We start from the raw sequence: 22,190 nt of genomic DNA on the forward strand, positions 1-22,190 counted from the left end.
AAAGATCGCCCCCCCCCCCCCCCGTCCCTGACGAGCCAAATAACCCAGAGACAAGGTCTTGGAGCTGAGAAGAAAAGAGGCAATTTTATTGCTTTGCTGGGCAAAGGGGACTCACAGCAGGCTAGTGCCTTCAAAACTGTGACCCCACCTTGGGGACGGGGTGAGTGGTTCTACAGCCATAGCTCAGTCAATAAAGCATCGATAACAAGCAACAGATTCATTTTCTCATCAGACTTAGAGTGGCAACATCATGCCTCCAGGAGACCAATTCTACAGAGGCCAGCATTAGATATCTTTATTTCGTAAGCACTCAAAGCGTGGTCTTCTTGGTAATTCAGGCTATTTTGTAAGGGTACAGTCCTGTGATTATGTGAGGACTCAGAGACCAAGTGTGATTATTACTTTCAGTTACTGGAATAAAGTAGAAACAATGAGATCAATAGCTTTAGTTTTAACAATGGGTCTGGAACTGTTAGTAGCAACCGGTCAGTCAGGTTAGTTGACTGTTTTAAAAGAAAGCATAAGAATGAGCAATCCGTTAGCCTAAGTTCGGCCATTTTATTCATCCTCCTTCAAAAGGATGAATATGATGAGTAAGATGAATAAGGCATGGTCCCTGCCCTCAAGCACTGGTAGCCCAGGGAGTAAACACACAGCAGCAGCCCAGTAAAATGTAGGATAAATGCTAAATGTTCATTAATTCATCCATTGAATCGTTCAAAAATTATCTATTAGGCAACAAATAAATGCCAGGCACTGTGCTAACATCAATATATATTATTCCCCCCTCAAGGTAGACTATCACCTAGTGGGTAACAACAGTCAAATAAATTAGCTGTTCCACTTAAAGTGGAAAGGAATTCAGCTTTACTGGTGGCTGGGGCAGTCGAAGGCCTTCACAGGAAGATGACTTTCTTAACACCAGAAAGTCACAGACTTTTGGAAGTCTTGAGAGACAAAAATTACAGCACAAGTAATTTTAGGGAATCAGACAAAGTGACTAAGAATTAGGTGTTAAGAGAAAGTCCAACGAAATAAAAACATAAAAATGAGCGACTCTTGGTAGTCCTTTGAGTTGAATTATAATTTCAGCCAATGGTTTCAACTGTAGAAGCTCTGACTCCTCTAGGTTACACACTGTGCAGAAGAAGGTTTAAGCACTAAAATGGAAGTTGTATCTTTTATTAGAGCCCCATTTCAACAGGCAAAATTTAAAAAATACATTAGAGATTTCCCCCCCAAATTCAATGAAGTCATTCTGATTCACCTTGCAGCCCACACTGCCATCGTTAGGGCACGTCTTCTTCATGGGTGATGGATTAAATCAGGAGACCACCACCACTGCACACTTTGACTTCCATCACTGAAGCAGTTTTGCCTCCCCTAGGTGGTGTGATTTTTTTATTTATTTATTTATTTTTTTTTTTGCTAAGGGGAGGTAATTAGATTTGTTTATTTATTTATCTTTAGAGGAGGTACTGAGGATTGAACCCACGACCTCATGCATGCTAGGCAAGTGCTCTACCACTTGAGCTATACCCTCCCTCCTCACGGTGTGATTATCACTGCCATTCTACAGATGAGGACTCTCAGACTGCAGGGGAAACCTGCACCAGGTCATGTTTGCAGCCGAGACGCAATCATTGGTCCTTTGATTACAAACGCCACACATGCGCTTTCCAGCCACCCAGGTTCTGCCCAAGAAGCCAACACACCCAGTTCACCAGCCCCTCAAACAACCCCCTGGCAGCAGGCTCGGGGTTCTGTTTAGGGAGTGTTCCAGACAGCCACTCTCAATGTGCCAGGAGGCCGGCAAGCACAGTGAAACCGACTTGCCACCCCAGCAGCAGCAATCCCAACTTCCCTGAATGGACTCGGTCGGGTTCGGATCCTCACTCTCGGGCTGAGACACCACTAAATGCTCTCAGAATAATGAGAAAGATGTCTGGACGGTGGACAGAAAGCAAAGGATGGTCCTCTAGCAGAGGCCAGAAAGAGGGCTGTTCACAGAGCCACTGGGAGACTTGGGAGGGGGGCATGGATGGGGAGAACAGCCGTGTTCCCTTTTATACCCTAAAGAACATTCTGGATCTCTGAGTATAAAGAGCTAGACCTCCTCTAGAAGCCTAGTTCACAGTGGGCTCTGGAGAGCTAAACTGTGCAGAAAGAAGGGTCAATTACTAGAGGGTTAGAAGGCCGACATGTGGAAAAAAGAAGAGAAAATGTAAAGTGCTAAATGGCTAAACTAATTTTTTAGTGCAGCAAATCCGGTGTTCTTTGTGTTCTGATATGCCCTGTGCTTTTAAAGACTGTTTAAAGCAATTATATTACTTCCTCCCTGTTTAGTTTTAATATAAAAAAGAATATTCCTGCAGCTATTCACCAAAGACAAAAGTGAAACTCGTAACATAGAGTGTCTTTGCTAAAGAAAGAGGCAGTCACAGATTTAACCATTAGAATATAAATTCTGCATTCCATTCAAGAAGAGTGTTACTACACTGTATTTTAGAACTAAATTTTTTGCTTACGAAAATAGCAATACATTAAATACACCCAAAAACAAAAACAAATTTTGAAATTAAAGACAAAAAATACACTTCTAGTTTACACATATGGTTTGCAATTTAGAATAAAAATCTGCTAAAGTATAAGTTGACAGCTAAATTTTTAAAGTCTTGTCAAAATAAAATGCAATGATATAATTTAACTATATGTAGACAAAGAAATGTTTTGTAATCATAAGGCTGATTGTTGAATAATATCTTCTCCTTTCCATACATAAAGTGTGTACCAGAAATATTACTATATTCTTTTAAGCAGAGACAAATATTCTTTACTATGAATCTCGGTAATGGAACATTCTTAAAGGTGAAGTTAATATCTGATATTGTTACTTTCCAATAAAAGAAAGTAGCATTAGACTGCTTCAAACGTAGACAGCCTCTGAAGATCACTGTTCTTAGCTATTCTCAAAGTAAACTAATGAAAAGATTATCTAGTAAATTATTAATTAACTGTTACTAACGTAAATTCACAAATTTCTTTATTTACATACTTACTTTAAAACAAATTTACATAATTACTTTAAAGCAAATATTAACATTATCTGAGAAACTTCCACTTAGTTTCTAAACTGCTGACAGAGAAAAAACAAAAACTAGGCAAAGAAATATTCTCAGGTAAAAATAACAAAAGAATAAAAAAAAATACCTATTTAAATTTTACTAAATTTTGAAAACATTTTCCTAAAAGCTCTGTAGTGTTTCTGTTATTAAAGCTTCTTCCTTATAACTACACATTGACTCTTTTCACCAAGCCTTCAGTTACTCGTCCTGTTCAATACTTTTTGAAGGAATAAAAACTAACAGTCAAAGTTTTAACTACATGGGCAAGATTCTAAGAAAACAAAATTAGCACCAGAAATGAGTGGGCCCACAAGCCACTGCTACCAAAAATGTGCTCGGCTGACCTGCGGCGTTAGCACCTCCTCCAGCTTGTTACTCATGTAGAACCACAAGACCTGCCCTAACTCAGGAATAAAGGTCAGTAAGACTGACAGCCAACCTCTCAGCAGCAAAGCAGAAGTCAAGAGACAGTGAAGGAGAGCTTCGCTGTGTTAAGAGACACTGTCAAGCAAGGATTGAAATACCTTTCAAGAATGAGAGCCAAACAGAGATATTTTCAAAGAACAACTGTCAGAGTTTGCCACCAACAGATCCTCCCTAAAGGAAGTTTTTTTAATATATAGACAGAAGAGAAGGACAGATCCTAGACTGCAGGTCTGAGGTACAAAAGAAAATGATGGATCATGTACTTTCCACACTAAAATAGCCATTTTTTAAGTAAAAACTATAGTGACTGCAAAAAAAAAAAAAAAAGAGAGAGAGAGAATGGACAAAGAACAGTAGTAAACATGTGGGTAACAAAGCAAACATGGACTGTATAGCTCCAAGTCTTGGGGAGCTTAAAAAATAGACACTAAAAGATAAGAAATGACTGGACTTAGAGGACTTGTATTATTCAAAAGAAAGACAAAGATATTATTAAGTGTAGACTTTGATAAGTACACATGTTAAAATTTCTTGAGTGGGCGAGGGTATAGCTCAGTGGTAGAGCACAAGCTTAGCATGCATGAGGTCCTGGGTTCAATCCCCAGTACCTCCATTTAAAAACAAAGGTTTTTTTTTTTTGAGTGAAGCACTAAAATAATAGAAATGAAAAATAGCAAACAGGCAAAAAAATGGATAAGAAAAATTCAGGTAATGTGAAAGATGGCAAGGAGAGAAAAACAGAAAACAATGAGTGAAATAAGCCATAATATATTAATCACTGTTAATGTAAGTGGGGTAGTTTCTCTGGTTAAAGACAAAGACTGCCATGCTCTCCAACATGGCCACTCATCCCCAAACTCTCCCACATGCCTTATCACAGTGCCCCACATGCTCCTTTGCAGCACTTACCACAATTATGTTGCAATATTTATTTGTGTGACTACTAATTAATACATGTTAATTACTGTTAATTTCCTCTACTAGACCACAGACGCCATGTTGTCAAGGATTGGGTCTATCATGAACCATCATTGTATTGCCAGCACCCAGCACAGTTCCTAACACACAGGATGTTCTCAAATCTGATAAAGGAGGAATGAAGAAAGGAGGGAAGAGGGAAACTGGATGAGTATCAACATTCCTTTTTAAATTTTCTACAATTATTTTCTTCTGAGATGGGAAGTCCTTACCCATAAGCCCAGTTAGTTTTCTAATCCATAAACCAGCCGCATTTCATCCTTTACTAGATGAAAACATGAGCTCTTATAGTGAAAATGCTACTCTTCATTTTACCTTTAAAAAAATTTTTTTAACACTCAATTAAGAACTCCATTAATGCAGCACACCTTGGGGAAAATGCATTTGCATTTGAATACTACTTAGTTTGATCCATAGTTGTAACTATTTTATGACTTGTTTAAATTGTTTTGTGGTATTTTTAAATAATTATTTACAATTATTTATTGCTAGAATTATTAACTCCAGTTTAGAGAGGAAAATTGAAGTACTGAGAACTAATAAGTACTGTTTTGCAGACTGGAATTAAAGCCTCTTGTAGTTAGTACTGGTGTCATGTGTCAGGTCAGTTAGCAGATGCCCCTCAAACTGGTTCTCCTCTTCTTTCACAGGAACAGGCTTATTTGGAGATACCAACACCCAGCTAAAGAGGACATCTCCCAGCCTCCCTTGCAGCTAGGTCATATGTCTTATCTTTGGCTACTGGGTCGTAAGTGAAAGCAATGTGTACAATTTCCATTGCACATCCTTTAAAAAAGATGAAGCTGCTTGTCTTCCAGGTGCCCTCTCTCCCTTCCAGCAGGCCCGAACACAAACACAGTGCTGGTGAGCTACCTCCAACCACACAGACGAGGATAAAGGAAGTAGCCCCCTCGAACCAGAGAAGTCGCACATTCAGGATGGCACGGCTGCTCGACCAGCCTGGGTCTCAGGAAGGATGGCCTCCTCGAATAAAGTCTGCCAATCCTCCCCTACTATTAACACAGCAAGAAACAAACTGCATCTTTTGCATCTCTGTTACAACACTTTATCCGTACCATAGCAAACACAGGCGTTAAAGCTAATATTAACATAAAAAAGAACAGGTATCAGCTAATCCAGTGCTACCTTAAAAGGTGAAGGAGGCGGAGTCATGCTAGATCAAAAATTAAGACCTCAAAAGGACTATCCAAGAAGCAAATCCTTCTCTTTAAGCATAACTGGAAGAAGACACACTGAAGTTGGCCTCACCAGGTCTTCAAGAAAAGCTGTAAGTACTCAAATCACTGACAGTCATCATTTAGTGCCCGCTACAGAAAAATAAAGCATACAGGGCTAAGGACAGGAGCATTCATCTTGACTAGGATTATATTTCCCCATCGAATATTAATAAATTGGCATTCTGGTTTTACCTGTCCATCTACTGCAAATTTAGTCAGCTTGAATCAGCCATTCCACATGAGGATATTGACAAAATCCAATCTCTGGTCCAACAAGGTTGAGGGCTCACTAAGGAAAGACCAGACTCCAGTGTATCTCATTTGGCCTCACCTAGGTGACCCCCTAAGTGATTCTTTTTTTCCAACTTGTAACACCTCCATTTCTGCAACTCCCAGTCCTGTATTGTTAGTCAACAAAGATGTCAGTGCCTACTTGTGCCAAGCGTTACTGCTTCCCCATCTCTCACCACAGAACCAGCTATGTAACTTTAGCTGCCCAAGGTTAAGAAATAAACACTCAGCTTAACTAATAATCTGAAACTGTACTTCTCAAGCAGTTTTTGGCCCCTACATACGTCCCTGAGAAATAACTTTCCCTTAGAAGCTGCAACTGCAAAGAGGCGACTTTTAACCTCTAAAAGTTTGTCAGGAGCAAATGAAGAAGTGTGATCTTTGCTTAACTTTTATTTTGCTTCAAGTAAAAAACCAGTTTCTAGCCCTTTAAGAACTCTCATCAAGGCTGCATAAGCTCTATTTAGACTCAAGGAAGCTTGGAGGAAGTGGAGACAGCAGTGAGTTATGCTGCTAGAGCTCATCCATTACTTCCACCAGCATCCCTTTATGAACAATATTCTGTCTGCCCCAAAAGGGGTACATGCAAGAGACAACTGCGACCTCTTCCTTCACGGTGAAGATTCAAAGTGAGTCAACAAAACAAATATATTACACGTTTAGTTAATATATACACATCTTGGTGCAAAACTCATGTTAACCACTTTAATACTTGAAGCCTTGTTAGACTTGATATATCTAAAGTGGGTCCCAGAGAAATTGATATTAATAAAATTGCTTTGATGGCAATCTGTATTTCTCGGTCAGTTGTCTTTAAAATGTTCTGATGAACATCTATCGTAACATGCAACAAAAGCTAAAAAAGTTTTAACAACTACCACTGAAATCTTCACCAGACAATATTTCATACAACTTCCCTGGATTCTCTACATGGGGAGGGCCTGTGCTCTAAAAAGGGGCTCATGAGACATCTCTCAAAACTCCAGTATCCCGCTCTATCCAAATCTGTTCGATTCCTAAATTCAGATGGAGAAAGTCTGGATGGCAAGAGAGACTTGTATCATTCACTAACTGATAAAAGCTCCCATCCTATTATTTGCACCATTAGCAAATGAGACTCATGCTAGGAAGAACTGGCACTCCTGCATCTCATGTCTGGAAGACTTAACACCCCCTCGCTGATGTCCCAGCCAGCCGTCTCAAACAGCCTGCCCTTTCAACCATCCTTAAAAACTGCTTTCACCCTATAACCCCTTCAGTGCCCCCTCCACTGCCTACAGAAGAAAATCCTTACTCTTTAGCTTAGAATTTCGGTCTTTTACAATCTAACATGGTAGGGAAAATACTAGGTAATAAAGATTATGTAAGTATTATGAATTAGCCCATATTTTGCCCTGGACTTACAGATTCTCCTTGTACAATGTGACCGCTGGGAAGAAGCTATTCATCTTAACTGAGCATATCACCACCTATTGTGCCTGAGCCCAGGGTTGCTTTGAGGTCTAAATAAGAACAAATGTGAAAGTCCACTGAAAACTATCAATCACTCCACAAATACAAGACGTCGGTTTTACTATCCAGTATTACTATCCAGACAAAAATCAACAGCTTTGCACCAGAACTTCTAAGGATACAGAAAGAGCCCACCAGGCTAGGGTACACAAGCAAGCTGTGATTTTCAAAGTGAACTAGCTGATTATTTGACAGGCCAGGTCATAAAGCCAATGAGACCAGCTACTCTGAGCTCTTTCATCCTTTATAATCTGATATATGGCCAACTCCCCTACTGAATAGTGTCTGGCACAAAGAGGCATTCAGTATGTAGTTGCTGAATGACTAACCTCCTAAAATACACTTGGGATAATAAAAAGGATGATTTGCACAAAGGGAAATATCCCAGTTGTCAATGACAGATTCTTCCAATTACCAGCCCTACTTTTTAAAAACACACTAAGAAAATCACATGATAAAATGGTGAAAGAAATTATAAAGGGAAAAAAAAGAATGCTTGAGTGTGTAGGGAGAAATTCAGGTCCCGATGGCAAAACATATTCCATAACATATGTGGACTTCAGCGTAAGGAGGGTAGCAAGTATTTTTTATTGTCCTCCAAATATTCTTTCCTCCTCCTCCTCCCAGTAACAGCCTCTGATTCCTCATCCCTCTGCCCTCAACCTGGAGTTTTAAATTAATCCCACCCCAAGGGTTCCATTCCCCGCTAACCAATAGTTCAGGGTCAGGGGAATATCCCGGACCTAAATTCATAAGTATATTCTAGGCACATAACCCTGGCCTCTTTGTTTCAGGGGTGGACAGATAACGTAATTTGTCAAATTAGAATGAATCTCAGGCCTCAGGGCTTAAAGTATTTGGCAAATGCAGGAAGATAACCTGAAAGGGGGGAGGGATGGGAGAAAGGGGGAAGAGTTACGGTGGAAACTACTCCATCTGTTAACTGTGTAAGCCAATTTAAGCTGACTTGAAACAGACAGCTCCTGAAATCCATCTCCCTGAGACAGTGAGCCAACATTTCTAGGAGGAGGATAACAAGCTCATATTTGTGTTTGAGGAAAAAAAACCTCTGGGAATTGCATTTGTAACAGACTGAAAAGAATGGACTATTGATAGCAAGGCTAGAAGCCGGGAGACCAGTTACGATACTATTATAATAGTCAAGTGAGTGCTAAATAAGGGAAATGGTAGCAAGAGTAAGAACAGGACAGAATAAGAAGGCAGTCAGGAGGGAGTGCAAAAATCAACAGGCCAGGGGAATGGAGTAAAGGAAGAGACTGAGATGCAAGGGGACCAGAGGCAACTTGCTGGGGGGTCTAGGTAGAGGGGGAGAGAGAGACTAGAGTCTGGGCAAATTTGAGGAGGAAGTTAATGGATTCGGGCTTAGAATATTAAGTTTTGCTGAAGAAAGAGGAAACCCCAGAAGCCTGCATAGCAATCAGTGTGCTTTAAGTATTTCTTTCATGTCATGATTCCTCTGGAAGCGAGGACAAGTCAGTCCTCATTCTCTGTGAAGATGGATAAGCACTTACTCGTCTTTTTAAAAATGTATGCAGTTATTAAAGGTCATATAATAAATCAACTTTTAGATGTGAAGATTAAACTGCCTTTAAAATAAATACAGTGGGTAAAGGGGGTGGGAAGGGATAAATTGGGAGTTTGAAATTTGCACCTCTTGGGGAGTGATGGAAATGTCAGCTATCTTGATTATGGTGGTGGTTTCATTGGTGTATACATCTATCTAAATTCACCAAATTGTACATCTGAAATATGTGTAGTTTACTGTACAGGAATCATACCACAATAAAGGTGTTAAAATAAATGAAAACCTCTATCTCATGTTGTAACACAAAACTTAATTTTAGATGAGATGTAAATATAAAAGCCATAAAGCTTCTGAAGAAAATATAAAATATCTTTACAGGTGGGGGATAGGGAAAGGCTTCTTAGAACATAGAAAATACTGACCATGAAAGAAAAAAGTGACAAATTAAATGTAATTGAAATTAGAAACTCCTATTCATCAAAATGTACCATTATGAAAATGACTGGGCAAGTCACATCCAGAGAGAAAATACTCATAAAAGATGCACTTAAGAAAGGACTGGTATCCAAAATATGGAGTCCTTACAAATCAGTAAGAAAAGAAAGACAAAATCCGAAAAAAAAAAAAAAAAAAAAGAGCAGTAAACAGCACTTCACAAAGGAAGACAGATAACTGGCCAACAAAGACAAACTGTTCCACCTTATTAGTCCCAGGGAAATGCAAACTGAAGCCACCAGAGCCACCACTCCAAGCCCACGGGAACTTCATACATTGCTGCCCGGTGTGTACGTAAAATGGCAACTTGGAAAACCGCTTGGCAGTTTCTTATAAAGTTAAACACACATCTACCCAATGACCGGCAATTCCACTCCCAGGTATTTACTCAAGAGAAATAAAAACATATGTTCACAAAGTCTTTTGCAAGAATGTTCAGAGCAACGTCGTTCTCAGACACACACTGCCATGTCCTGCAGCCACTCAATACCACAGAAGGCACTGTGTGCTTCTTGGTTTTTTTTCCCCCCTACCCCTATCTTGCCCCTCCCCTCTTCTGTCTCCCCACTGGTCACCACTGGTTTGTTCTATCTGTGAGTCTGCTTCTTTTTTGCTCTATTCACTAGTTTGTTGTATTTTTAGATTTCACATGTAAGTGATGTTGTGCGGTGTTTGTCTGCCGTATTTCATTTAGCATGATGCCCTCCAGGTCCATCCACGTTGCTGCAAATGGCAAAATTTCATTCTTAAAAAAAACAAAAACACGAATGTTCAGAGCAGATTTATCCATAATAGCCCCAAATGGGAAACAACCCAAATGTCCATCATCTGGCAAATGGAGAAGCAGACTTGTGGAATGCTCACACAATACTCAGCAATAAAAAGGCACAATATGCTGATACACTTCAAAACCCTGAATGAATTAAAAACATTATGCTAAGTGAAAGAAACCCAATACAAACCAATACATAAAGTATAACACCATTTATATGAATAGGCACAACTCACCTATGGGGTGGGGTGAGGTGTCTGCGGAGGGGGCCCACTGGGAAGAGGCACAAGGGAACTCCCTGGGGTTTGGGAAATGTTCTCTAGGGCTGTGGGTTATAAAGGTGCATGCATTTGTCAATTCAGTGAACTGTACACTTAATATCTGTGAATTTCACCCTACGTAGATTATGTCTCAATTAAAAAAAAAAAACAAAGCCAAACAGAAATTGATTTCTAAGATAAATAGCTGAAATCAATATGCTTTTATATTGGACTGAAGGAAACCTTTACAATTCCAAGGCAACAAAACAAAACACACACACAACCTAAGCCAACCTTATGTAAATCACCTAAGCTCTCTTCACCTAAGTTTTCTCATCTATGAAATGGGAATAAGAAAATCTACCTTACCGGGAATAAAATTAAGCTTATGCAAAGCACTGTAAAGAAAAATGTTGCCTGCCATTCCGGTTCTACAAGGATCTGCATTAGCCCCTGCAGTCGCCCACCGACGGTGGACCTGAGGGGAATTCAGGATGCAGGAAAAAAGGAAGCCTTCTGTGCTTTGGATACCTGTCCCTAGATAGTTTTTAGCTAAGGAAAAATTTCAGTGGGCCCAGATTCTTGCATCTTCCCACACATAGAATCGCACTAAAATCTTTAACTTGAGGTGTCTGTTCTTTATGATGAGTAGTCATCTTTTGATGTTGGACTACGAATTTTTTCCAGCAAAAAAAAAAAAAAAAAAAAAAAATCAAATATCCCGGTTCCTTCCTGACCCCTTCAGACTATCTGTGAGTCTGTCTTCTGAGCTAGATTCCTCAGGAAGTCACCAAATAAACTCAACTCACAGCTCTTACACTGTTCTTTTTTTTTTTTTTTAAGTCAACATATCTAGTATAGTATCTGGCACCCAGGACGGTCATGTAGGAAACGGTCAGAAAATGCATTAAAAAAGATCCACTTTAACTACCTGGCACGGCAGGCCGTCATTTATTAGTTTAAGGAAGAGTTTTTCTAGTGGATTCTTTTTTGAACATCTATCTATACCTCTACTCTTTTTTTTCCTGAAAACTCTACCCCTTCCTGATAAGTGACCCCATCCCGTCCAGACGGCTGGTGGGGTGACAGGTTAAGAGAAGGAGGAAGAAATACATGCCCTGTTCTTCAGCTCCCTTATCTTAAAAACGTTCATGTAAATCAAAGTTCTGGATAATCAAATTATATTTAAAGGTATGAGGGAAATTCATTTTAAAAAGTTTCAATTGTTTTGTGAAATGCAAAAGTCTTTCCATAAAGATGACCAATACCAGGTTTCCCATATGTTAGATCTGCCTGAAGTGGTATTCTTACTCACATCTGCTAGAAAGCTTTCTAATTTCAAAAAGCCATATATTTCCAAATGCTAAAACATGCATACCAATAACTACTTTCCCCAAAGAGCATGCTCAAACCATAGACAAAGCTTGCAGAATACTCCCTTACCACAGCAATGCCGTCTGGTTGGATTACAGCCAAGAACAGGGCTCATGTAGATTTATCTTCCCTGTAGATCATGTAGTACATTTGCCTAATGCAGTGCCCTAGATTTTACAAATTACATTCACTGAAGTACTTTCAAGTCTGCAGATTTAAACATTTTCAAGGAGGACACAAGACGTGTATAAAATTATCTGTCTGGACCATCCATAAAAGCAGTATTTCGAAGCCATCTACCATCCTTTTGCCGTAATTTTAAATTTCTGTAAAGATTTCTTAGCTTTTAGCAAAATCAGAATTGAGCCAATAAGCAGATGTTTCATCTGCATTCACACTGCATACATACATACCAAAGATCTGCTGGAAAGCTTTTAAGGCCAAATATTTCTATTGCGTGGCCTGTGACAGGCACAGACTAAAGGAAACTTCAAACTATAAAATAGCGCAGAGAACACCGTATGTCTGGGGGGCGAGGGGGATGTTCCGCTTAAAATGACCCACAATAAACGAGTTCACAATTCGACATAACGTCCATATTCCATCACACACACAAACTGAATACGAACAGACCAAAACACTCTGATGTCTTAGAAAATAAGAACTGATTCCCACTAAAAAGTTCTAAATGACACCTTACTACCCCTTTTAAGGTACTTTCTCACTATGCAGAGGTAGGTATTCACCGCAAAGTGGCGCGGGTCTAACTCTCCATCATGATGTCTCAAAAACCAAAATGCAGTGGAATCCGAGTCAGTGTTAGTGCAGTCCTGGGGTGTCAACGCTCAACCTGGGGCTGGCACAGGGCAGGACTCCATCAGGTTTCCTCCCTGCCCCTGACAACCACTGCTTCCCATACAAATAAGATCTTAAAAGCTCCAACTGAAAAAAAAAAAAATCAGGTTTGCCTGCGATGTCGGCTATTAAGGTACACCGGGATCACCTGTAAATGGGCAGGAAGTAAGTGGGTGTAAAATGGCTGCCCCGGGCAGATTGAAACGCAGTAAACCACAAGCAAATCCATTCCAGAGTAAGAGCTTTGCAACAAACGCGTGGATAAAGAACCCCCAATCATTTCAACTCCGGGTGGGAGCGTGCCTCGGGGACCCGACAGCAAACCCGAGGCGAGATGCGGGCAGAGAGAAAGGGCCGGCGGGTCCGCGACCCCGCCCGACGACTGGGGGCAGCACAGGGTGCCCAGTCTTCGCCTCGACGGCTGTAGGGACCCGTGGAAACACAAAGCCCAACGGGGGCTAGGAAGAAAGAAAGGGAAACACGTGCTCCGCAGACAGGATCAGACTTATCCGACCACCAAGTGCACTTTCACCGGAAACCACAGCCGGCTGGGGGCGGAGCGCGTTCGGGTGCCTCCTGTTCTCCGCGCCCCCGGCCCAGCAGCACCCCCGAAACGCCCCCGAGCTCCAGGCCCTGACCGCACCCCCGCCACAGATTGGCCGAGACGGGGGCCTCGCGGGCAGGCTCACCCAGAGAATTAAGTTTCTAATAATACAACTTTAGGCGGATTAGCGCCGGCGTCAGCCCACCCCGAGGCCGAACCAGGAGCCAAGTAGGGGGCGTGAAAAGCAAGGCTGGGGCGCGGGCCAGGGTCTCCGGGCACTCAGGCCGCCGGCGCTCCTCCCCGGCAGGTGCGCCCCGGGTCTGGCCGCGACCGGCCGCGCTCACCAGGTACCAGATGCCGAGCAGGATGGTGCCGGTGCGGACATGGCAGCACAGGCAGCAGCTGTTGGAGTAGAACCGCGTCCAGGGGGCCACCATCTTCATCGCTCCGGCCGCCCGCGCAGTGGCGCGAGCGCGCGCCCAAGTTTGCAGGAGGTTCGGCCGCGTCGCTCTGGGCCCGCCGCGCCGCTCCTGGGGGCTTTTCGGCTGCCCTGGCACCCACTTCGGCTCCCGGCTTCGCTCGCCGTCTGCCGCCCGCCGGCCCTCGCACTGGCTCCTGCCTGGAGAGCTCCGAGCGGCTACCGCGGGCCGGACCCTGCGCTGCGAGTGCGGCGGGAGGAGGAGGTGCAGCCGAAGGGGGCGGGGCGGTCCTCGGACCACGTGATCCGCGCCTGGGCCGTGATGTCACCGCGGGCTCCGGCCAGCTGCTGGCGCCGCGGGACGGGTATAAATAAATAGTCTTGCACCCTTCGCTGGTCTCAGAGTGGGCCCGCAGTGGAGTTTCCGGCCTTTCCTCTTTCATTTGGTCATTTGTGTAACTCTGTCACGGGTTTGAGATCCCGTTATAGTCCAGTTGCTTGTGGGTTTCTCTCATTGCGCTTGTATCTTGCAGATAATCTGTAGGTGCAATGCCATCACCCTTATCTTGCAGACTGAAGGAGGGAAAGCAGTAGGGGTGATTCCGGTCAATTGCAGTACTTTGAACCACTGCTGAAGCTGCCAAGAGCAATTTGTCTCTGCTTCATAGCTCAATTACTGTGGTAGTAATCTTTTCCCAGAAAATAGGACGTGTGTCAAGGACGTCCTCGCTGTGCTTCGTAGCATTTTTAATCATGACTGTAACTAAAGAAACAGTCGTCAAGCCAGTTACTGCCACAAGTTCTCTATGTAAGTGGATTGGGGCGGAGACACGTATGTTTAAAGAGAACCAGGCCTGGCTTTCTTGACATAAGAGAAGCCATTTTGGGCCTAAGCTATTTTGTGATGTAAGTCTGGCCACAGTGCTTGTCTTTGAAAAGGTCTTATGGGACAAGAATAGTAAGAATTTTAAGAATAATATAATCTTATGGGACCAAAAGAACAAACTGTTATCAGGCAAGAGATGTAACAATAGCAAAGATAACAAATCAGTTGTAAAGATTCAGTTCTGTTCCAATGATAAAGACTAGCTTGAGGCACTTCTTGAGCTATTTTGCAGGATTTAAACCCCCCTCAGAGCTCAACCACCAAATCAATTGGAACCTAAGGAATGGTGACACTGACTTTCTCTGACTCTCAGGACTTCAATCAACTCAACCTTGAACTCTGGGACCAGACTGCCCAAGCCTCTTTATGAATATGCATGAACTCCCCCAATTTTGCTGCTTTGAGAAAGACCCTTGCAGCAAGTAGGGTGTTCTCAGTAATAAATAAAGTAATAAATCTTTCCTTCTCCTGATCTTTGACTTGATTGTGTCTTTTGGCTTGATGCTCACCAACAAGTGAACCCAGTTTTTCAGTTAACATCCGCAAGATACAACACAGAGCACTACTAGATGCTGAAAGACAGAACTCCAGTCTGGGGCTTTTTCTTCCCATCTGCTGTTTTGTCTGGAAGTGCCCTTGTCCTGGGTTAGCCTCTAATGACTTTTTAAGCCAAGCATCTCAGACAAGTTAAGATTATTATAGCATGTCAAAGTTTCAAACTTGGAACAAGAGGAAAACTGATTGGATTTACATTTCTTAAAGACAGATTATAGAGGAAGGAAAAAGAATGTTAGATAAGGCTGTTTAAGTGCAAGACTGGTTAGTTTTACAAAGTTGTAAAGCTGTAACATTCTTATTGTGTCGCTTAAACCTGGATCCTGAGAGACCCAAGAGTCATCTTCAGAGACGTCAGGTGTGGGCCCTTAATCAGAAATAATAAACATTAAAACCAAGCAGGATCCTGCAGGGCCCTCCTGAGTACAGAAACCGCCTCTGTGTCCCCCGTTTCTTATTTGTATGAAAAGGCTTGTCTCCTAAGCCTTCCCTGAGTTCCAAAGAGCAGGTATAAGCAGTTACTAATTAGGGAAGTGAGGGAATGCAGAAACAAAGGAAAAGCAGTTAAGCAAAAAAAGTAATGATAATAGTTCAGTGATAAAAAGGACTCCTAGTTCCTCTATAAGGATATACATAACAATCTGACACATATCTTTGAGTTGTAACACAGAAACTAAGACATATGCCCCCCCTTCTGCGTTGGAGGATGTTACTAGCGCTAACTTTATAAAGCACAGGACCCCAGATGATTAATATTCATGAAACGTCACCCTGTTACCTCACTACCAACCAATCAGAAGAAAGCCATGCCCCCCATAGCCCTCAACCCAAATGTTGCCTCTAAAAATCCTTCCCTGAAAGCCGTCAGGGAGTTCTGGTCTACCAATACTCTTTTCTTCACCACAACCGGGTTCCCATAAATTGGCTTTGCTAATCAGCTGTGGAGAGGACTCAAATGCTGGATCTCGTAACATGATTGTGGGAGTTAATCAGAAATACTGAACAAGAAAAGCTCAGTTTTTGTTTAGTTTTCTCACTGCAAAGTTCGTTTTTTTTCCACATAAGAGATCATTTTCATAATAGTAACAGATCTTCCACTTAATATTTAGTCATGCTCATAGCCACTTTTAACCAGCTATAGGACCAGGGTTTGTACTCTGAGAAGGAATGGAACAGAGAATCAGGATGAGGAATGCAACTTTTCAAATTCAAACTCCCAGCAAGTTTCCACAGCTTTGCCCTCCCACCAGAATTTCAGGCTCATTAGGTAAATAACTCATTGATTCAAGAAAAGTTTATATTTCAGAGAGCCTCCTACTCAATATCCAAACTGCAAGACACTTGCCAAATTGCTTTAGCTAGGGAGAGAGAGCGAGTAGAGAAAACCTAGCCGGAGAAAGGAGCGAGGGAGAGAGAAAAATGATACGTCTGTGAGCCAGGTTTGTTGAATAAAACTTAACGCCAGTGTCTCTGAAGTTGTATTTATTTGGATGCAAGAGAATATGGGGTTTTGCTGCAAAAGAAGGACCGGAGGCTTCCCAAGGAAGTCACAGCTTCCCAAGGAACTTGGTCACAGCTGGTCACTCGTTTTCAAACAGCTCCATATTTAACTGGAGCATTGATTGCAGTAGGACAGCTATTTAGACGAGTCACTTTGATCTTGTCCCATGGAGCTTAAGCGTCTGGGGCCATGCTTGCTCCTTTTCTCTGGGGCAAAGGAAAACAGCCTCCACGACCTTGGTCAGGTTGCCCTGCAATTCGCTCATCCCTCCTCTCCAGTCTTCAGTCTCTCCATGGTGCCTTCATTATCAAACGTTAAACCCTTCTTACCTCTAGGACTTTAGGGCTTACAACCTCTTTGTCATCAGGTCCTTTCCCTTGTCTTCTTCTTCTCCAGTTTTTCTCTTCCTGATCCTCCCCTGGCCCCCTTCTTCCAAGTTCAGGTGTTTTTCAATGAGTTGGGGGAAATTTTTCTTTCCATCAGATAATGCCACTCTCTTTCCTTTGTCAGCTCTCTTCTTTTCTAAGATGAGTGTATTTCAGTCTTTCTTTTACAGATCCAAATTGCCCCATGTTAATTAGAGTGGTGACTGTGTGGAAGTCATAGAGACATACAAAGTCCACAAAGATTAGAACATTCTGCTCCTGCTTCCAAAGTGTATCGACTAGTCTATTTCACAAGTCACACGATGTTAAGTCAGACCATGTGCCAGTATCCTTACAGGTAAAAACAAAATGCAGTGGGAAAGCAGGGAGGGATTAATTACATGAAAACTGTGGGGAGTTAGTGTTTCAGTGGGGCTGGGTGAAGGGTGACTAGAACATAGACTAGGAAAGGTGAAGGAAGAAACACTTGATCTGGGAGTTGTATTGAGCCAGACAGTCCTCTAGGGTAGAGAAGGTCTCACCTGAGCTCCACCTCCATGACCTGGGCAAGGGGCGGTCCCAGGAGAGACTTCAGGACCCCTCTCAAAGCTGAGAAATTCAAAGAGCTACTATCTAACTGTCCTGGAAAGAACAAAAATCAGGGGGGAGTGGGTCAACGCCCTCCCTAGATGCACTGGAAAAGGAATCCCTACGCCTCTGCCAGAGCAGGCTGTGAAATGTCTTCTTCAATAATGAAAGTACTGCTCTCCTAGTGGGATGAAAGAAAACCTCATAAGTCTCCTCATGCATTCGCCACATAAACCAGGGACCCATTCCTTCCTTCCTTCATTCATTCACTTGATGAGAGGGATCTTATTACTCCTTGGAACTGAGCCTGGCTGCCACCTCAGAACACAACATATCTCTGTCTATAAGGAGCTCACAATTTAACGAGGGAGATAGAGAAATAAACAGAAAAACATCCTAGCAAGCTAAGGATATGCTAGGATCTGTTTAGCACAGGGGGCTATGAGAACCCCATATCTCAGGTTTGGGAAGGTCAGGGAGGACTTCCCAGAGGTGGTGACATCTAAATTCCGACCTGTAGGATAAATTGGAGTCAACCAGGGAGAGAGACAGAGGACCATCCCGGGCAGGATGGGAACAGGATATTCCCAGCAGCTGGCGAACGCACAAGTTTAGAAACAGCACATAGTACAATAGTTGGGAGTTAACATTTGGAGGGAAAAGAGGCAGAGGAGAGAGAGATGTGGCTAAGGAAGTTTTAGGGGTGTCAGTAGAGGTAGGGGAAGATGAAAAGCTTTTAATGCCACACTACACTGAGAGGTTTGGAGTCTATTTTTGAGGGAAATGGGGGAAATTCTAATTCACTGAGGGTTTCATAAATATTAAACCCATATGACTTGAAAAATTAATGTCATGAGCTTAAGATGCAGACAAATGAGATAGGCAGGACCCACCACATAACTTGGGGTGGAGGGAGTCCAGTGCAAACTGAAAATGTGGGGCCTCTTGTTTAAAGAGTATTGAGAATTTCAAGATGGCAACAGTGGGACGTAAAACCAGGCGTGGGACCCTGTGCTATGGCCCAGGTCACATGCCCATGAAGTTGCCCTAGGGATAGTCCCCATAGCCCTCTTAGAAATTAAAAACAAAACTAAACACCAACCAAAAAACGTGAGAGCTGTCTCTTGTTTCCATCAGATAACAAAGAAGTGCTTTATGGAGGCTGCGATCAATGCCAATTTTATAAGAGCATGTGGAAGCAAATAAGTAGGATGCCAGATGATTCATTAAAGAATCTGGATGTCCCAGTCAGGGGTCAGGACTGGGAAGGTCAGAACGTGGAGCTGGCTCCAGCCCTGAATTGCAGCCAAGAAGGAAGTCCAAAATGGTGATTGATACGTTCTGAGACCCAGGTAATGAATCATATATTTATTAAAGAACACATGTGGGGTTTGGTCAGGTTCTGGACTAGAGGTGGTGAGAAAGAGAGCCTAAGACACAATCCCTGTCTCCAAGAAACATAATACAATGAGACAACAAAGATGGGCAGAGGGAGTCATTTGTGGTGCATAGTCTGGCTAACAGTGGGGCCACAGTATTCTGATTAATGGCCATATTAACATGGCACTCAGTAGAATTTATCAATGTTTAAAGATTTGGAATGCAAGCACACACATCTGTAGCCGTCAGAGTGCAGGCACAGGAAAGCAGAAGCCATTCTAGATATCTCACACAACGTAGTGCAGCGGATGGGGTGCTGTAATAAAATATTTCATAAGTGCCTCCCTGACCCAGTTTTGAAGCCATGGCTGAAAACTCTCAGTTCATCTTCGCAGGCAGTTTGCTAAGTGCCCACCCAGACGACATCCCTTATCGGGCTCTAACATGCCCACGGGACAATTCACACTTACGCAAGGCCATCCGCAAGGCCATCCGCCTCGGATACCTAATACCCTGGGTGGCGCCTTGTTCCCCGGGTTCGCAGTTATTCAAAACACCCGCATCCTAGGAAGCCTCAGAGCCTCGCTAATCTCACCCCGCTTGCCATACAGAAGCGGCTTCCTGCGATTCCACCTTCCTGTTACCCTGTGCTGGGTGCAGCCCCCACGTGGCCCTGCCTGGCCACCCTCTCTCCTGTGGAGCTTTCAGTAGCAGAGTTCTGCCTTTCATATGTCTGAGTGTCTTCGTGTTATGTCCCACCAGTGAAAGAAACCTTAAATCTTTTTTTGGGGGGGGCGGGCATGAGTTCCTTCTGTATGGCACAGGGAACTATATTCGATATCTTGTGGCAACCTATAATGAAAAAGAATATGAAAACAAATATATGTATGTATATGTATGACTGAAACGTTATGCTGTACACGAGAAATTGATATATTTTAAACTGACTATACTTCAATTAAAAAATAAATTTAAAATAGATAAATAAATAGATAAAACCATCAGTTCGAGAAAAAAAATAATACATTCATACAAAAAAAAAAAGGCATTAGTTCAAGGCGTAATTTGCCAATGATTGTGTCTTTGGAAGAATCTCTTCAGCTCCCTGACTTTTACAAAATGTGAATGATAATTCTGCTTTTATAGTTGTTGGGAGGTTATCACAAAATAAAGCATGTTACATGCCTGGCACACAGTAAATGTAGTCAATGGTAGATTTAGACAAAATTAACATGATGTAGCACCTGCTCATGTTTTAGGTCAAGCTTACAACAAACCCATGAGCTAAGCATTAAAATCTCCATTTTTTCAGATGAGAAAAATTGAGGGTCAGAGGCTGTAAGTCACTGGCTCAGTCCTGCTGCCAGGCAGTGTTGGTGCCAGTGTTTGACACAGGATGGTCCCTCTGCAGAACTTAAATGCATTCTGCTCTCCGTGAGGCGCCATAGATCCTGTCCCCGGGGATTTCCAATCTGAGGAAACAGAGCACATGCATGAAGCACCCAGTAAAAACGTCAGCTAATACAAGTAGGCCCTACCTAATATGTTCCTGAAAAAAAAATTATACATATATATATATAAAATATATATATATATAAAAAACTGGAATGTCCCAAAGTTGATACAACAGTGTCTGTTCCCAGAGAGTTAAAAATCTTTCTAATTACAACTTTTAAACACAAGCTTTGATGATATTGCTCTAGCTTTTTACAAGTTTCTTAATTTGTTTCCTTCGCAAAAGAGCAGAGTCAGTTAGTTTAGATTGTCCGGGGAACCTCTGATTGAGCTATTCCCCGCTTCTGGCACAGCCAAGGATTCCTCTCCAGGGTTTGAAGTTTATGAGACCTGTGTTCCATATGACTCATATCAGCACTTTAATTTTCCATTTTCCATCCATGGTTATAAATTAATAAGGGCTAGAATGCAGTGAAATATTTAAAGTCTTGTACAAATTGTTCCTTAAGAGGCAGCGCTGCTGGAATCGGGCAGCATCAGCAGGTGAGATCACAGAAGGGTTGTCTGTCAGCTGAGAGATGAAAGTTCCAATTCAGCAGAAGAAATATTTCCTAAAGGTATGGTAGATGGTGCTACTGAACCTTTTGCCCAAGTCTGCTTCCCTTTCCATGGTGTCCCTCCCTCCAGGAAGATTAGACATCCTTGCTCTCTTGAGCTCAGGAGTCCCCAGTGACCTGCTTTAGCCAATAAAATATGGTCAGAAGCCATGTGGGTGGAAGTTTAAAGAATTCGATGATGGTTACCAGGTTATTCCTCCTCTACCTGGAAACAGGCAACGTGACAGGTTTAGACCGCTCCGTCAGTATCCCAGAGTGACAACGACATGGCCCAGAGCCACAGCCAACCCACTGTGGATGGGCAGTGTGGGCAAGAAATGACTTGTCAGGTTGTTAGCACAGTGACCTTGCCCATCCTGAGATACAGGATGTCAGTGCGCCGAGGAGAAAAAGGTGGGTTGTTGCATAAGCAAAGCATTAAAAAGTAGTGGATTAAGTGCACCAAAGTATCACTTTCTAGCTAAGGCACCAGAGAGTCGGCTGAAAAGTTCCCATAGGAGACCAACTAAGACCAAATAATGGGACCTCAGAAGAGCTGTGGAGGGAAAGAAGGAACTTAGACAGGCGGTCTGCTTTATCTCTTCCGCCCTGTTTGAACTGTCTATCCGTTTTCAAATACCAGATAATTAAAAGGCCAACAAAAGGAAAAAGAAGGATATGAGAAGTGAAGTTTTTATTCTTAAGAAAATGATGTGAGTAGAGTGAAAAATATTCACAATCATGTAACCAACAATGTTTGTATTTGTCCCTCAGATTCCATCACATTCTAAGATTTTGCTGTCTTCGCTCCCTGTTTTCTCTAAAGAAATAAAATGTTACAGATACAGACTCAAGCTTCCTGCACAGCCCTCCCTCGTCCTATTTTCCTCCTTGAAAGAGTCAACATTTGCAACTCAGGAAATGAGTCCTGGGAAAAAAGCTAGAAACCATCAACATGAAAACCCCACTTTAAAAAAAGACACCAATTTGATGGCAAAATCAAGACAGCATACTTCTTAAAGAAAATGAA

At 42.4% G+C, this 22,190-nt stretch overlaps 1 protein-coding gene across 1 annotated transcript in view; it reads right to left on the reverse strand.

The window, feature by feature from the left end:
* The window catches only part of LAPTM4B (lysosomal protein transmembrane 4 beta), a 54,487-nt gene extending 40,371 nt beyond the window's left edge, over window positions 1-14,116 (reverse strand). Inside the window, exon 1 of the mRNA XM_032468257.1 lies at window positions 13,761-14,116. Within this exon, the coding sequence (XP_032324148.1) occupies window positions 13,761-13,859 (99 nt within the window). The 5' untranslated portion in view covers window positions 13,860-14,116. The remainder of the gene's footprint in view (window positions 1-13,760) is intronic.
* Window positions 14,117-22,190: the final 8,074 nt, after the last annotated feature.

Source organism: Camelus ferus, chromosome 25, assembly GCF_009834535.1.
Source record: "Camelus ferus isolate YT-003-E chromosome 25, BCGSAC_Cfer_1.0, whole genome shotgun sequence".
In the NCBI taxonomy this organism is placed as follows: Eukaryota; Metazoa; Chordata; class Mammalia; order Artiodactyla; family Camelidae; genus Camelus; species Camelus ferus.